This window comes from Chenopodium album, chromosome 24 (assembly GCF_948465745.1).
Source record: "Chenopodium album chromosome 24, dcCheAlbu1.1, whole genome shotgun sequence".
Classification (NCBI taxonomy): Eukaryota; Viridiplantae; Streptophyta; class Magnoliopsida; order Caryophyllales; family Amaranthaceae; genus Chenopodium; species Chenopodium album.
This window is the reverse complement of record NC_137857.1, coordinates 2154665-2172168: the sequence shown is the minus strand read 5'-3', so window position 1 is coordinate 2172168 and position 17504 is coordinate 2154665. Positions and strand designations below refer to the sequence as shown.

Genomic DNA, 17504 nt, shown 5'->3' with positions numbered 1-17504 from the left:
GAACCAGGTCCACGCAAGATTTTCTGTTATTATTGTACTGAATTGCTTGTAATAATGCCTCAATTACTAACATTCTAACTCTTAATAATAAGACTTTATGTTGTGGGATACATTACTTTTTGACAAATTAGGTTACGATCTTGTGAGAAGACGTTCCTAATTACCCCTGTATTTTACTTTCCAAAATTAAAATTAGGAAAAATTAGAAAATAACACCCAAAAATTGTCACGATTTTGATAATAACACCACCAAAAAAAAAAACTTTTATTATAACACCACAAAAAAAACCAAAAATTTGGTTTCACCACCACTTAACTTTGCCATCCAAAAAAACCGTTAAGTGGGCCCCACACAGTACACGTGTCACTCAACTATTGGATTAAAAAAAAAAAAAAAAAAAAAAAAGAAAACCCCTACAATCCTAACCCAGCCACCACCACCACCACCACCACCACCGACGCCAGTTTCCACCGCCGTTAACTCGACCCTACCACGGCCGGCACCCCAACCCAACCCCCTACCGCTGTCTCCTAGACCTGTAATCGTCGCCGAACTACCCAGACCGCAACCCAAACCAGCCCAGCCCCCATCATCGTCTCTCCGACCCGAATCCATCGCCAAACCACCCAAACCTAACCCTAACTAGCCCAGCCACCGTACTCCTCTAACCAACCCCACCAAAAGTCGCCGCCAAATCATAGAAACCCCGACCCACCCATACCCAAAACCACTAATCGCCCTACTCCTCTCACCCACACCTTGAACTAAATCGGGGGTGGTTTATTTCGTGGGTACGTTAGGGCTGATTTCGACAGTCCAAGGGTGGTCAGCTGGCTGGTTTTGTGGGTCGAGGGTGGTCGGTTGGGATTGGTTGACGGCGGTGGAGCTGGGTTGGAGAACGGCGGTGCCGGTGGTGGCTGAGTATTTAAAGGGTTTTCCTTTTTTATTTTTAAAATTTTCTTTTTTTTTTGTTTTTTTAATTTATTTTAATCCAATGCATAATTGCCACGTGTACAATGTGGGACCCACTAACGGTTTTTTGGATGGAAAAGTTAAGTGGTGGTGAAACCAAATTTTTGGTTTTTTATGTGGTGTTATAATAAAAGTTTTTTTTTTGGTGGTGTTATTATCAAAATCGTGACAATTTTTGGGTGTTATTTTCTAATTTTTCCTTAAAATTAAAAAATAAAATAATATTAAAATTAGCCTTTACAATATTTATTCCTTAGTTTATATAAATTAAAATAATATCAAACCCATTTATAAATTAAAATTACCTAAAATGAGGTAAAATTACTACAAAGATATACATATATAGGTCAAAATTATGCTTTCGTATAAAGTCAAAGTGGAACAACCAGTAAAAAAACGTTTAAGTTAGGGTAGAGCCTAATCCACTTAAAAAAAATTATCCTATATAATAGTATATATCTATAATGTGTAATAAACTTTCCATAAAATTAATTTTGCATAACAACCGTTAATTGTATTTTCCTTGTAGTGTAAAAATAATTATCCATTAGTAATCATCATCAATCATTCACTAATATCACCATTCACTGAGTGAGAGATTTTAGAGAGAACTCAAGTTCAATCAACCAAATTTCTTAAATCTTTATTAATTCTCTAATTCTTTAAGATGGAAGAAGACCTAGCCACAATATGGGAGGAGATCTCAAGGAAATATGATGACTTATAGGAGATTGTTTCTTTGGATGTCGATGAGCTACCGAGTGCAAGCCAATCGTCCTCGACGATTTCGAATTCATCAGTGCAACAACATCAACATTATGGTAAAGGAAAAGAGATTGAAGTTCTACGTCAAAACCTCAAACAAAATGCGGCATCATCATCACCTAAACCTATCTTGTGTGGCACGTCATATTGCGAAAAGCTCGAAAGTACGAAGAGAAAGTTGCAAGAAGGGTACAAGAAATGCCAAGATGCAAGAAAGAAAACATGTTTGATTAATTTGAGTGATCTTCCTACACAAAGAAAGCAAAAGGGAAAGATTATTAAAGATCTTAGAGGGGTCAAGAAAATGTCCCATAAAATAGTTGGTTGCTAATATAATGGTACGTCAAGATGATCGATCAAGATTCGAACATATATATGAAGAAGTGAAGAATTATACAAGGGTATATCATATCAATGCAAGAATTTGAGTTGAAGGCAAAATTATGGATGTAGGATGTGTACGTATGTACTCTTGTATCTTGTACTTGTCACAACATTATTACTATAGTGAAAGAGATTGGATGATTGTCCCCGCCCGTGGAGTAGGTCACATTGACCGAACCACGTAAAAACTTGTGTCTGGTCTTTTTTTTCTTATTTTTGTTCTTTAATTTCTTAATTATTTATTATTTTACATAAATCATTCTATAAACTAACCTAATTAAAGTCATGTAGAAAGTTAATTAATAAGTTAGTAAATGAAAATCTAACAAATTAACCTAATTTTAAATTCATTTAGAAAGATTATCAATAAACGAAAGTCTTGTTCAACAATCTAAATGATCCTTACAAAGGATGTTAGCACGTAATAAACTATCAATAAATAATAATGATAGGCACTTGGTAGTAATAATGTAATATCATAATAGTATTCTACGCATTAAAATTTTTTTTTTAGTACGTATATGATAATGTAAAAAATGTGGTAGATAATAGGCCCTTAGTTACGTGTACCTTTTCAATGTAAAAGCTAAGGGCCTATAAGAATGTAAAAAATGTGTACTAATATAGCATAATCAATGTAAACTAAGGGCCTAATATCGTACGCATTTATTAATCCGCTATTTTCTTTTACATTGAGAAGGTACACATATCTAAAGGTCCCCCATAAGAATTTCTTCAGTATAATCATAAAAGTTACTCCCTCCCATGATCCCATCTTCTTTTACACAATTATAATTTTCCTTTCTACACGAACCAATCTTTTTTAGGATTTCACATTTTAGAGCACATTTGGGCTAATAATATTTGCTGGTTCTTGTAAATGTAACTTGTAAGTAGTAGTGTTCTGCGTTAGCATGTGAGATATGTATATTATCAGTCAGCAGGTGAGCATATGGGCATTGAATGCCTTTGCCATGAAATGAAATTTCATTTTCATGAAGAAATATGCCCTACATGCACTGTAGTTTGGGAGACCACATTTGTCCCTATTGTATATGGCATTGAATAACAGTATGAGTAATAAATAAAACTAAGGTAAGGACATATCTTTTTAACAATGGTCAAAACTCACAAGTCAGATCAGAGTTATGAGCTGAGATAGGTTAAAGGCAGACATTCATATGACCGGTGACCATGATAAACCGGTAAGTACAAGGACCGCGGACAATATTCCCACCATGCAAGTTTTTACATATACCCGAATGTATCTACTACCCACACTCGATATTAATGTTAATCCTAGAAGGGTGGGGCATCGAGTGTATTTACTACGAGTAATATATGCATGAGTTACAAAAAAGCTAGGGGGGTATTTTGTATTGCAAAATAGTTGCACACTTACACCCGAATGTATGATACAGTACATGTTATGTTAGCACAACCCTGAAAGTAAAGTCATGTAAAAAAGGATTTGTGTCTTTGTGAGGTTCCTTTCCTTTTACATGAGTGGCTTTGCAAATTCAGGTCACTTTTCTCAGGAACACTCTTTCTGCTTTTGTGTTTTATGCAGACTTTTGTAGACTTATGAACAATGAAAGTGATGCACAATTGGAAAATTGATGTCAAAACAGGGGAAAGCACTCCAAAATTAGTCATCAAAATCTGCTAGACTAGATTTACCATTGGGTTTTCTTTTTACCATTAGATACATCAGTGGTTAAATCGATAATTTGCGTGTAAAGAGACATACCTGAGTTGATCTTAGACTAAAGGAGTAAAGAAATTAATCAAATGCTACATAATATGCTTATGAACTCAGGACCAAGTATTTTTTGGTAGAAATAATACACTAAAATACAAAATCCCTGAAACTTGCCATCAAAATATGCTCTTACATAACAAAACAACTAAGAAGATTCTAAAAATGAGTTAAATAGGGCAAAATAGCCAAGAGAGAATGAACAATTCCCTCAGTACTTTGCAGCTTATAACTCCGAAAAAAGATAACACATACATACATACATCAGACCGCGCTAACTCAAACCACAAATTCACATAATATAGTGAATACACCAGCTGCTGCCTTAGTTTGGGGATGAATTCAGCAACATGGCATTGCTTGTCCAAATAGAGTAGGAGGTGAGCCTCCTCTTCCTAATCCAAACGCGCCAACTAGGCAGCACAACCTCCACACATAATGCCCCTGCATTTCAAAAAAAACAACATAAATATCAAATTCCTTTAATAGCACTTTTTGACTTGCAGATGAAAGTAATGTTCTTTCACAATACTTGATTGCTGTCTTAAACTCAATTCTGCTAACTCCTTTACTGGTAAATTGTCATCCCAACTAAATCTGAATAACACCTTTAAATTCCCCCAAGATTTCATTTGCATTTTTCAATCAATCACTTCAGAAGTTCTGTTTCAAAACTAAAGTTTTCACCTAAAAAACCCTTAATTGAACTTGTAAAAGACCTCACTCGAGCTTATTTTTTCCTTCTTTGAGCATGATTAGTGCTAATTTTATTTTCTTTCAGTAAGAGAACAAAGTTTAATTCTTTCAGTAAGAGAACAAAGTTTAATTCGTGACAAATATCTATCTTTCTGAATATTCCAAGCAAGACAGATTGAACTATTGAAGAACAAACTTCCACATCAGAATCATACTCAACACAATAAATTTTTCTTCAATAAACTTTTGCGAATATATATATCCTATTTGCTAGAATAGCTGCAACTGCCAAAAGTGATTCAACTAGCATAATATAAGAACCAAAGGCATCCCTTAAAATACTTACACGAATGAACAACCAGACTTTTTATACTTCTTCTTCCTAGGAGCTTCTTTCCTCCTTGGAGGTTGAAGAACAACTTTGATAGCAGTATCAAAAACAGCTTTGACATTCTAAACAAGAAATCAGAAATTTGGTTAAAATTCATTATATTTATAATACTTTGCAAGGTACTGTGCTGTAAATCAACGAACCGGTGTAACTTACCTGCTGAGTTTTAGAGCTGCACTCAATATAAGCTGCAGCACCAATTTGCTTCCTTAACTCTTCTCCCTGTATAATTTACATGTTCATTAGCCTTCTACTTGTAGTTTCCGTGTGCATATTATAGATTGTGATATAATAAGGAGACAGTATTTTGAAAGGGAACATAACATACTTGAGCAGGAGTTATGATATTTGATCCAGTAGGATCAGCATACCCTCTTTCATCCCTAAGATCTGAGAGATAACACAAAACAAATTACAATTTCGATCTTCTATTACAGAACACATATAGTTAAGCAAATCATTATAGTTCTTGCAAATGCATTGGTTCGAATAAGGCCATATATTTACCTAGTTTTGTTCCAACAAGTACAATTGGAACATTGGGTGCAAATCTACGAAGTTCCGGCATCCACTGAAAGATTTTGAAACAATGCACATTCATAAGCATCAATGTGCACAAAATTAAGCTGTATATATGTATTATGGACAATAATCATGCAATCTCAACAATTTTTGGAGGGTGTCAATAATCAAGGGATATTTAAGACATACTGTATTATACAATCAAGATTATTAGGTCCATGAATGTACACAAAATTAAGTTATGAATTTGTATTAAAGGCCAATAATCATGCAGTCTCATCAATTTTAGGAGGGTGTCAATAATAAAGGGATATTTCAAGACATAGAAGTAATATACAATCATGCTTATTATTTCCTTAAACATTAATGAATTTCTAATTTGTAACAGACAGTAAAGTGGATGTAGGCTCAGCTTTGAGTGAGAAAGAAAAGGTTCCAACTTTTGTTAAAAATGATGTTAATTTAATGATATAATAATACATTAATTAACCATTATTAATAGACAAATTTTACCCACATTTCATCAGAAAAATTAACAATTACCTTCTTAAGGACATTTTCATAACTTGCCCTGCTAATCAAAGAAAATGCCAACACAAATATGTCTGCACCCCTGTAACTCAATGGCCTTAACCTGCTATAATCTTCTTGACCTGAAATTGTCAAGCATATAACACCACTTCTCAAACACGGCAACGGTAAAAAAAGACGTGTTTTAGAGACCGTAAAAAGTCAAATAGACCAAACAAAAAGGGACATAGGGAGTTATTAATTTGTTATACCAGCAGTATCCCAAAGTCCCAAGTTGACAATGCTTCCATCAACAGCCACATTAGCACTAAAATTATCAAATACAGTAGGAATGTAATCCTGCCAGAAAAGGAAAAGTATCATTAATTAGCATAAAGAGTAACCTTTAAGGTAACATATCCCAAATTCCCAAGTGATATCAAAATCAAAATCCCAATCAATAATATTCATTTTATTGATAAAAAATTATCAATTAAGCATTTTGTTCATTATATTTTTGAAATGGGTTTTTGAGAAATGAAAATTAAAACATGGAATCAGCTTATTTGAGCACAAAATGCAAATAAAAGATATTAAATTTAAATACCCATTGACATAAACGACAAGAAAACAGCTCAAATTCAAGCAAATACACCAAAAATGCAAGAAAGTAAGAATCTTTAGGTAAGAAAATGAGAAAAACTTACAGTAGGAAATTTGTTACTGGTATAACAAATGAGCATACATGTTTTTCCAACAGCTCCATCTCCAACAGTAACACATTTAATAAACTTTGAAGCACTCATTTTTAAATTTTTATTTGGAAGAGAAATCAATAATAATTAGTAAGAAGGTAGAGGTTAAAATTTTCAACAGTAGTTCAATTTATATGAAAAATACCCAGAAGTTTGAGTACTAAAGAAGCATCAAATATGGTTTTTATTTGAAAAAGGTTTGATTTTTATAGAACTTTCTTGCTTAAAAAGAGTGAAAATAAAGAAAAGAACTGTTTTTGGGTAATAAATGAGGCACAAAATAAATAAAGAAAAGAACTGTTTTTTTGTTTTTATCTTTATTTTTTGGGGTTTCAATTAATATTAATAAGAAAATTAGGAGAGAGAGAAAGTGTGCAATGCAAGGAGTCAAAGGAGGGTGTGTGTTCAATTCTTGGTAAACTGGAAAATTACAAACTTTTTCATCCCTCTCAATAAATTTCAAAATCCAACAGAAATTTTTTTTTTTTTTGAAAGGAAGATAAGATGAAATTTTAATTTTAAAAAAATATAAAAAATTAAAGAGTAGGTGGCTTTGTAGTAAAGGACCCACTTAGTACAACGGCACAATGTCTCTCACGGTTGAGTTAGGAGGGTTGGGATCCAACTGTCTGTCTACTTTCCAATTCAATTTTCCTTCGATTTTGGAATATCGAGAATGTTAGTAGTTGGCTAGCTTCTAATGCAAGCACTTACCTTGTCATGCCGATACTCGGATTGTCTCCTTTTGTCTGTCCCAATTTTAATTTGATTTGTTATTTTGTTTTGCCAATTCTATAAGTAATTGTGTAGAAACAGAGATTTTAATGGAATCGTTTGGATTGGATACTTGTTTGATGCAATCAAATCGGGTTGATTTGAGTGAAGAGACTTTGGGTTGAACCTTAGGTATATTGAAATTAATTTATCACATGAAATTGGTATGTACTCCGTATTAACTACATTTGATTTCGGTTAGGTTATTTTGAGTTGAATTAGGTCTATCTTAATTCAAGGCTTTAAGCCATTTTTCAACACGACAAAGTCCATTTAGGGTAATCCAGTTTTATTTTGCTTTAGGTTGAGTCGATTTTGTCAAATTTATGAGAACCATCACTTCATTCTCAAATTACCAGGATTAGCAACTTTTGGTGAAATAGCTGACTTTTATAGTTTTCCCGTCTTCAAACGAAAGTATAATTTCACCAAAAAAAAAAAAAACCTAAATAAAAGTCTCATTTTACTTTTTTTTTTCTTCCTCTTCTTCTTCTTCTTCTTTTTTTTTTTTTTTTTTTTTGAAGAATACTTCTATTTATTCTTTACTCGTATTTATTTTTAATCCATCATAACCCACTGATGTATTTGTTTTGTTTAATGGGAGTATTGTTCCTTTAATTTAAAACCAAATATCGTACTTGCGATACCAAATGTTGTTCATCAAAAAACAAAAAGTAACAAGAAAAACTTTATAATTATTTTCAAGGCTATACATAGGCCTACATAGCCTTTAGGGGTACATATAAGAAGCTAAAATTTTAAAATAAAAGATTTACATTGATTTACGTCGATTACGCGTGATTTTGTCGTGCATTGTACCAAAAAGATACGAAGTAAATTTTTTTTTTTTTGGCGTTCCACCCAATTCAACTTTTGAGGTAATCCAGATTGAGGCTCAGTTTGGATAGTATCCCTAGTTCCCTACCAAGTAAAACACTATTCGCCAGTGCACCAACAACCAATTTGCAATACTACTTATTTCTTATTCTTAGCCCTAACATCATTCTGCTTATACTGTAAGGAAATGTTAAGGAGATCAACTAGAAATGTTTAGGAGCTTCCCAGGTTGATCTCCGAGATAAACAAGGGTTGTTTATCTTTATCTCAAGGTGAATTCGTCTAATTACTTGTAAAAGTAAGGGTATTTATGTCAATATTTTTTGGACAGGTTTCCCTGTTACCTGGACGTTAAGTGGACATAACTAACCATGGTTAGTTGTTGTCAGCCTCATACCTACCCAAACCCAAGAGTACAGAGTTGGGGCCCAGAACTCGTGTTTCATTGGATGTTTGCAAAAACCAATTTAATTTAATTACAAAAATGCCACGAGATAAACAATGGTTGTTTTTTATCACCGAGATCAACTTGAATTTTCCTGGTGTTTAGTTTATTCTTTCAAACTTCATTCTGCTTTCAGAAATCAGAATTACACATTGTAGATACTTACAAGATTGAATTTTACTGAGAGTGAACTCGTTCTTTAGCCACTAAAACCAATTTTCAGGTACACTATTTTTTTTTTAAAAAATTCTGTTTCTCTTGTTTATCGGAGTATGAATTTCTATTTTCCTCTCCATTTTTAACATTTATTGTTTTCTGCTGTGGATTCTTTAATTTCTTCATGTATGGGTGTTTTCTTTGGAATTTTATGTAAATTTGATCTTAATTTAGGTAATCTTTTGGAGTATGTTACTGAATTAACCAAATAATTAAAAAAAAATGTGAATTGGGAAGTGATTGGTATCTTTTTTATTGTAAATGCATTTTAATTAGCAGCTAATAATTCGTGGTTGTATAATTGCTATCTTATATTCTTACATTTTCAATCTTTGATGCTTGACAATCTAGTTAAGGTATCGTATGAGCACGTTGACATTTCTTTTTACACCAAAAAATTGATTTTTCTTTGAAAATGATTGAGCTCAACACTTTAAAGGGGTGTTAAGCTCGTAGACTGGTATGGGTTTGGAATCAAGAATGAAAACAAGGTCGTTTGAGTAATCGTTTGAGTACCCTTGTGTTTGGTTGTTGTTCGGGAAGACAGTTTTGGACTTTTGGTACGAGTCATATCCACCTCCTCCCTTTAAGCCCATTAAATACAGTTCAAGTTGATCTCTATTTGTTTACCACATTGCATTTTCGTGAATAAATTTTTTTAACTTTTTCCTTTAAGGTAGACCCCATAGTGATGATGATTGGATAAAGTTGATGATTTACTTACCTGAATGTCACGTGATAAACAATTTTTTGTTAATCACAGAGATTACCCGTAAGTTAAAAAAAATGAAATTTTCTAAATAAACACTAGGTATGGGTTTTATCCAATTTAAACCCTTGCTTACCAACCAAACACCTTATAAAGTATAATTGAGTAGGGAGTTTCTTAATCATCAGTGCACATATCTTTGTTAGATGATTTCGCAAGAGGTTTTTGAACATAGAGAATATAAGTGGGGAGTTTGTTAATTAATGCTATGACTGCTATCATTTTGCTTCTAAGTAACTAAGTTTGTTGTGTCTCAAATGTGTTTGCAAATCATGGCTGACAGTGATCAGCAGCCCTAAATGTGCTCACTCCCATTTCCACCAATCTCTCCTCTCCAAGTCCGGTTGCCTTGTTCTTTTCTCAGGCATCGTTGATCCCTGCACAGAGGAGGGTGGGGAGGAAGACGGCGCTGAGATATGTGAGTTTAACCCCACGGTTAACCTCTACTCCTTTGACCTTGACTCACCGGAATCTCCTGCAGTCAAGCTCCCATTACCCCACAAGTTTGACTCCGCTGACACTTCTATTATCGGTTCATGTAATGGGTTACTATGTCTTCTTCTCCCAAATTCTGAGGTTATCTTGGTCAATCCAGCAACGATGACATTCTATAAGATCTGCAATGCTCCTAGGTGCGGCGATGCTTACTATGGGTTTGGGTATGATCATCTTTCAGTAGACTATAAACTTGTTAGGATTTTGAATGGTTGGCATGAGTCTCCCTGTGAAATGAGGGTTTATAGCTTGAATTCCAATTCTTGGAGGTTGAGTAAAGAATGGAACCCTTTAAGACATAATAATATTATGTCTTGTGGTGTACTTATTAACGGATTTGCTCCATTGGACTGTCCACCATTCGTCTGGGAAAGGTTGTCGACTTGCCATTGTTTGTTAAGATCTTTGCAATAAGCAGTGGGGACTGGGGAGAGGTACCCATCCCTGATGACATTGTGGAGGCGGATACTTATAACACATAATTAAGGAATCTAGATGGATGTTTATGCTTGTTGAAAGAGACTTATAATATAAATGAGAGACTGGTTGCTGCGTGGCTAATGAAGGAGTATGGGATTAAAGAGTCTTGGATGAGGTTGGACATTTCGCATTCAGTTCCCACCCGAAGGTTGTCGCATCTGCCCATAGCCTATTCCAAAGGAGAGCAAGAGATTTTGGTGCTGAAGCAGGTTAATCCTGCTCTTGTGCCGTTTTGTTGGTACAATACATTAGACAAAAGCCTCAGAAACACCGGGTTCCTAGTTTGGCCAAAGTGTTTAAGGTTTGTGATTTGTTGGAGAAGCCTCTTTTCATTCCGTCGTGGTAAGCATTTTGGTGCTGAGATGCTGCAGAAGTAAGGTAAAGTAACTTCTCTAGGTTTCGTCTAGGACTTCAATTGACTGTTCAAATTAAGGCTATGCAGGAAATACAAGACTCACAGCAGTTCAACTCCAGACTGACTGCTATGTTTATAATTGCAGGGAGCTGCTCGCGGGAGTTGCAGCAAGTCTACCTCGAATGCTAATCAAGTTGCAGACAAATGGCTAGATATTGTAGAAGCAACAACTTGATCTAAATGTATTTTGTAATTTAACATCCCTTGATTCCCTACCCCTGATTTGCACTAAGTTTCTTTTGATGGACAAAAAATTTTCTAGGACTTCAAACAATAGTGAAATGCAGCTCTTCTAGCTCATTTATGCCTATTGTATTAAACCCTAAATAAACAGGGGTTTTAGTACTGTAATATTATCTACCTTCAGTATTAAATGTTTAATTTTTTTTTTTTAATGTGTTTATTTTATTTATTTTTTTTTACATGTTCATAATTTTTTACTAAATATTCATTTTATAGGGCGTGGTGCATATGATGAGTGTTTGGGTCGGAGAATTCGGAAAGGGGAGAATTGGCCTATGGTGATATAGTGGGCTGAGTCTTATTGTTGAACTGCTACTTTGTTGGGCCGATGAGTGCTGTAGTGTTTGCACCTGGGTTGTTGACTTGATGGGCAGTTTCATGTTAGTTTGGGCAACAAGGAACCTAGAAGGAGTCTAGGCAATGATCATGTTGACAATTTTTTTTGATGTTTAGAGAGCCACACTGGGCGAGGGTGAAAATCGATCCCAGGACCTCCTGAAATTGAGAGGGAAGCTCTAACCACTTAAGCTATCCCTTACTCTCATCATGTTGATAGTTGCATGCACATGATGAAATATCCATTCAAAATAAATGTTAAGAATGTACTAAAATAAATTGAACAATCTTGATTAAAGTAGTAGCTTATTGTTAAAACTAGATTAAAAAAACACTAGCTTGAAATCTTAAATCTAAAATTAAATTTACAGCACACTTAAATGCAATACAAGAGAAATAGAACATAGCATCAGGAGCAATCAACCTTGTTTTCTTCATATAGGAAGATATTGTTGGGGGCAGATTGACTGCTAATGATGTTATATCGTTTCAATTGAAGCTTCGGTGTGCCGTTGATGCACGTACTAGATCCCTAACCCTGGTCCCGTCTACCGGAAACCGCCACCGAGTGCCGGAGCCCAATAATCAGCTCCATTGTCACTTCCCACATGTAATGTGCATGACACTGGAACTAAACATAGCCCTCTACTCCTCAAGTCTTTAGCCTCTTCAAATGAATCCTATTTATATCAAAAGAAATATAGATTAGATTAGTATATATACACATACTCATTTTAGGTATGAGGCCTGTTCTCATTGACTGGACTGAACTGAGCTAAACTGAAATGAATATTTTATAAGAGAAGGAAACTAAGAGTTGAGCTGAACTGAACTGAAAATAATCGTATGAGAACCGGTCCTATAGTATGATAATATTTGTTACAGATTTAGGATATATTTTGGCTAGCTTGTGTATGTTAATTGAAATCAATCACATGCATTGTTTGGTACATACTCGTACTTTGCACAAATTATTTGTCCAATCAACTAACTTTTGTATTATCTAACTATTGTACGTTTTTTCATATACAAATATCAATAACGTTGAATGCTTTAATGTTTGTACATTTAAATTACCAGTAGAACGATTGTTTATGTTGAGTACACCTAACTCTAAGTGTACCCCAATAGACTCGATAATATTAAAAGCAAGTTTGATTCCTCATGGGTGTTTGTTAAAATGTAAAGGAAATAGTTACCTGATCAGGACCTCCTTTTCTCTTCAAGCAATTGTCATTCACGAGCTGTAGCAAAAGATTGAAACATACATGAATAAAGGCATCAGCATCTTCTACATTAATCAGCTTTTTAAGAGGAGTCAAATACAATTATAATAAAAAAGAAACTTTGATCATTATTTTTCAATAATCACCGCTTTAATTTATTGCTTAACTTTTTTTATAATCTAAGGAAAGCTGCTAAATTTTTAATCTTTTGGAAACCCAATTCCTTTTTTATTTTCTCATTGGTAATTTTTAAAATTTTGTTTCTTAAAAGAATAACAAAACAAAACAAAATAAAGTTAATGAAAAAAGTGACAGCTTTATTTTGAAAATCAATTATTTTTCAAAACCCAAAGTTTGGTACATGCCCTTAAAAAGAGGGGGTCATGGATCCAATAAAGCTTTACCTGACCAGGGTCTTCAGGAAATATACACTTCCTCTCCCCTTGATTCTACAAATTCAAGCATTATCACACCATTATTTTTTTAATTAAAAAATTATTGTATGGTTTTCTTATTATTATTTCTGTAATAATTTGAACTTTTGGTCATTTAATCAATTACATAAATTCTCAATCAAACTCAACTCTGGATAGAGGTCGAATCTCAATATTTCATCACATATTCTAGGGACATGAGACTTATACATACGTGTAAGGTCATAAGGTATTAAGGTGTGTTTAAATCATCTACTCGTATGAGATTACTAAGGAGTAAGGTGTCACTTGGAAGTGTTACGACTATTAAGAGAATATAACCTATTGATATGTTTTGAGTCGATATAAGATGATTAAAATAAAAAGATACAAAACCATTCGAAAAGAGAGTTTCGACTCACAATTTGTAGTGAATCATCATGCAATTAAACTAGTTAACATTCGCGAATCTTATAAAATAATGAATAGTAATTAAATGATTTGATTCTTACAGGGTGAGGCTGCATCTTGTTTCCTGCTCCAGTGTTTAGGTATGGAAGACTGAGGGCCTGCAGAATTCGAGGGGGGAATTTTATATGACCATATGTCCAAAAGAATGTTTTGAGAAATGCAACTTTTTTGTATGTTTACAATTTTACATTAATAAATAAATAAACAATAGTATAATCTATACATTTAATTAATAAAGTATGTAGTATAAAGTATAATGTACATAGTTTAAGTATAAATTTCTTGAATCCTTTGTTTCTTCATTCTTACCTCAATTTGACTCTGAAGGAATCTAATGTAGCCAATGGCTTCTAACAAGACAGATGCTGTGTCAGTCTGTAGAAAAAAAAATAAAGGAAGCAAAAAAAGAGTTATACTTTTATCACAAATTTCATACTGTATTTTTTAATTCATGCAATTTTACATAAAGAGAATTATATATCCATATATTCCATACAAAAACTTCTTCCGTTCTTTTTTAATTGCAAATTAGTGTTACGTCACTCAAATGAGTTTTAGGTGTAACGTATTAATAAACCGAAAATTGGAAAGAAAATAATAATTGAGTAAGGTTTCATGTATAGAAAAAAAGTTACACTTTATTATTATGATGCCTAGATAAAAAGAAGTTTGCATGTTATAATTGTTAGTTTGCTTATTTAGCTTGCTAACTCAAAGCTATATATATAATAATGGTGCTTAATTACTAATTATACTTGATTAATAATAGTAGATGATGTGTAATCATGGATTACCTTTCCAAAAGGTGAGACAAGCTGATGAAGGGCAGTTATTCTATCTCCTAATTTCTCCTTCCTCACCTGATTTTCCAATATTGAAAAAAAAAAAAAAATCATATAATAAAGTTAGAATAAACATAACATTGAATTGATACATTTAATTAATTTAAGATACATAACTCGATAAAAATAAATAAGGGAAATTTCTTAATTTCGTATGAATAAGATGTCTCATTCTATTTCTAATTAAAAGTCGTCTTAAAACTTGTAAGTTAATCATGAAAGTCACCCTGTATTATGCAAGGTGTATTATAATACGCAACCGTCTAATACAAGAATTACTTATTTAAAAATACGGTAAAATTGGATATTATCTACCTCGAATGCTATATCCTTCATCTATGGACGAGAATAGAGACGAGTGAGAGGTACATAGATAAGGGTTAAGAAAGAAAGAATAATCATCCTTGGAAAAAAAAGACATAAGAGAAAGACAAGAGATGTTACACAAAGTAGGTATGTATTTACATGTGTTTTTGTGCCTTTATACTTGTGTTTTTGTGAGGAAGAAAAGATTTGGAGGGAGAAAAATTCAGTGAAAGTGAGATAACCAAAATTATATTCTTGCTTGTATTTGTCATACAACTAGATTTTATTTACCTTGAAAGCAGTCGATGGAGTTGTAGAAGGTTGAACCTTGGCTTTCTTTGCTGCCGCCCCACCACTAACATTGCTGTTACACTATACACACCCGAATATATAATAAAAATTATAATTCATGTACGAGTATACATAATAATGAATTAATTAATAATGTATGTTAAAATTTAATTAATTGACAAGTGAGTCTGATTCGCACCTATTATTAAAAAAAAAAAAAGGTAAATATAACTAAGTAAATCAATAATTTCTATATGAAAAAAAAAAATCAAAAGATTAATTAGATGAAAATAATTTTGTTTTCTTACCTCGGTCGAGCGATCGGGGGCAGGAGGAGGAGGGTGTCTAGAGTGAAGATTGTCACTAGAAATCGACGAGGCGAATTCCAACAAGTTGTTGTTGGTGGTGGTGGTGTTGTTGTTGCTACTAGTACTAAAAGAGGTAACACAAGATTGAGGAGAAGAAACAGGAATATTATTGAGTTGAGCATGATGATGAGACCAATTTGCTGCTTTAGCTGCTGCTACTAGCTGAAATTCTTGATCATTATAAACATTATTATTGTTGTTATTACTATTATAACTATTTACTGAGCTTTCTTGCTTCACATCTACAAGATGAGGATGATGATTTTGTTGTTGAAGCACAACTTGTTCTTCCCAATTATTTGTCTCCATTTTTTTTGCTTCTTCTTCTAAGAAAATTCCACCCCTACACAAATATACATATTAAGTAATTAAATTAAAATGAATTTTCATAGACTAATCATATATAATGAATTTTCATTAAGGCTAGATCGGATCTATGTAGAGACAATATTAAAAATAAATAACAAAAAAATAAAAATAAATTAAAATGTTTATATTAACACTTTACCCTAACTAATTTGGAATGAAAACCTAGCTAGGTAACCATACAATAATCTTGAGACATGCATAGATAATAAATTAAATCACTCATTAAAAAAAGGGATAGATTATAGTTCGGATTCTGTATATGTTATGTGTGTGCACGCGCATGTATGTACATATTAGAGTAATTAAGAGGAACGGATTTAGAGGTAGACACAGAAATAGAAAGACAGATAGATAGATCGATAAAAAAATTTTAAAAAAAGGAAAAAGGAAAAAAGAGGCGAAATAAATTACAAGAGGAGTTGGCTCCAAGACTCAGGAAGTTGATGATGATGCTCATGATGGTTGTTGTTGTTGGTAGGATGATCACCAAGCCAAGAAGAAGAGGTATTCATATTATATTGAGCATGGAAAACATTATTGTTGTCCTCATCATTGTTGTTGTTGTTGTTGTTACTATTATCCAAAGGCGGAGCTAAGAACGAAGGCGGCGACGAAAGGAGTGGTTGATGAGATAAAATGGGAGGCCTCATCAAATTGTTTATGTTAGGCCACCAGCTTGGATTTCCGGCAGCCATCATTTGTTGCACCGGAGAGTTTTGCAAAACACCCCTATTCATTTTCTCTTTTGCTCTAAAAAAAATGGTGTTTTTTTTTTAGAGTTTATGGGTGGTTGAAGGTCCAAGAGAGGGCTTTTGTAGAAACTTTTCAAGAGGATTTGATTTGGGTTGCTTTTGATTTAGCTTATTAATAAGTGAGTAGAAATAGTAGTAATAAGCTAAATAGGGAGCATAACCCAAGGCATGTGTGTTTTTTGAATCATGGAGTTTCAATAATCTCTCTTTCTTTATTTTTAATGTGTGTTTCTTTTTATATATCTTTGTTATTATTGAAGGGTTTTTCTTTTCTTTTTTTTTTTTTTTTTTAATTTCTTAGTAAAATAAAGAATTTGTTTGGATGGAGGGTGTGAGAGAGGAGAAGGGGACTAGTCCCTAATTGCCTTTTTTTTTTTTTTTTTTAATTATCAATTTCTCTCTTTTTAGGCTTTTGCTTTATCTAAAAAAGTGGGGTTGAAACATCTAAAAAAAATTGAAAAAGTTTGGTGGAAAAAGGAGTATAGTAAGGAGGTAGGAATTTCTCGTCAAATACTATCAAAAAGGACATAAATTAAAAGAAGGGGTGAAAGAAAATTAAAAAGGGTACTTTGATGTAGTCAATGAGGGTAAACTCTAGCCATATATGTATCATGTATCCTTGGTGGAATTGTGGACTACATAAAGATTTAAATTAAGATATGTTCAATAAAAGTAGTTATAGTAATACAAGTAAAGGATTA

At 33.2% G+C, this 17504-nt stretch overlaps 2 protein-coding genes across 3 annotated transcripts; both read right to left on the bottom strand.

Annotated features, from left to right (window-relative positions):
• Positions 1 to 4157: 4157 nt before the first annotated feature.
• LOC145610305 (rac-like GTP-binding protein ARAC7) lies at positions 4158 to 7010 on the bottom strand. The gene is made up of 8 exons (XM_081665632.1): positions 6708 to 7010; positions 6273 to 6360; positions 6034 to 6143; positions 5476 to 5539; positions 5297 to 5358; positions 5125 to 5190; positions 4924 to 5030; positions 4158 to 4325 (listed from the first exon to the last, which is right to left on the bottom strand). The coding sequence occupies exons 1-8, from the start codon at positions 6804 to 6806 to the stop codon at positions 4295 to 4297; spliced, it is 627 nt and encodes a 208-aa protein (XP_081521758.1). The 5' UTR covers positions 6807 to 7010; the 3' UTR covers positions 4158 to 4294.
• A 5007-nt stretch (positions 7011 to 12017) lies between these two features.
• LOC145611999 (uncharacterized) lies at positions 12018 to 17073 on the bottom strand. 2 transcript variants are annotated; one of them, XM_081667382.1, is made up of 9 exons: positions 16463 to 17073; positions 15623 to 16025; positions 15315 to 15395; positions 14670 to 14735; positions 14185 to 14250; positions 13917 to 13973; positions 13396 to 13440; positions 12965 to 13009; positions 12018 to 12445 (listed from the first exon to the last, which is right to left on the bottom strand). In XM_081667382.1, exons 1-9 carry the CDS (start codon positions 16786 to 16788, stop codon positions 12314 to 12316), a joined length of 1221 nt encoding a protein of 406 aa, XP_081523508.1. In that variant the 5' UTR covers positions 16789 to 17073; the 3' UTR covers positions 12018 to 12313. The 2 variants fall into 2 exon arrangements, with proteins under 2 accessions (XP_081523508.1, XP_081523509.1); XM_081667383.1 differs by lacking the exon at positions 13396 to 13440 and having other exon boundaries at positions 16463 to 17072.
• Between the last annotated feature and the right edge of the window lie 431 nt (positions 17074 to 17504).

Bases quoted from the DNA above. Each gene is read 5' to 3' on its own strand.
- LOC145610305 (XM_081665632.1), bottom strand. From the start codon at position 6,806: ATGAGTGCTTCAAAGTTTATTAAATGTGTTACTGTTGGAGATGGAGCT. The intron at 6,144-6,272 runs GTATAACAAATT...TGACAATTTCAG, and splicing joins GGGACTTTGGGATACTGCTG to GTCAAGAAGATTATAGCAGG. The intron at 5,540-6,033 runs GTAATTGTTAAT...AAAATCTTTCAG, and splicing joins ATGAAAATGTCCTTAAGAAG to TGGATGCCGGAACTTCGTAG.
- LOC145611999 (XM_081667382.1), bottom strand. From the start codon at position 16,788: ATGAATAGGGGTGTTTTGCAAAACTCTCCGGTGCAACAAATGATGGCT. The intron at 14,736-15,314 runs GTAAATAAAATC...TTGGAAAATCAG, and splicing joins CTCCATCGACTGCTTTCAAG to GTGAGGAAGGAGAAATTAGG. The intron at 14,251-14,669 runs GTAATCCATGAT...TTTTTTCTACAG, and splicing joins TTGTCTCACCTTTTGGAAAG to ACTGACACAGCATCTGTCTT.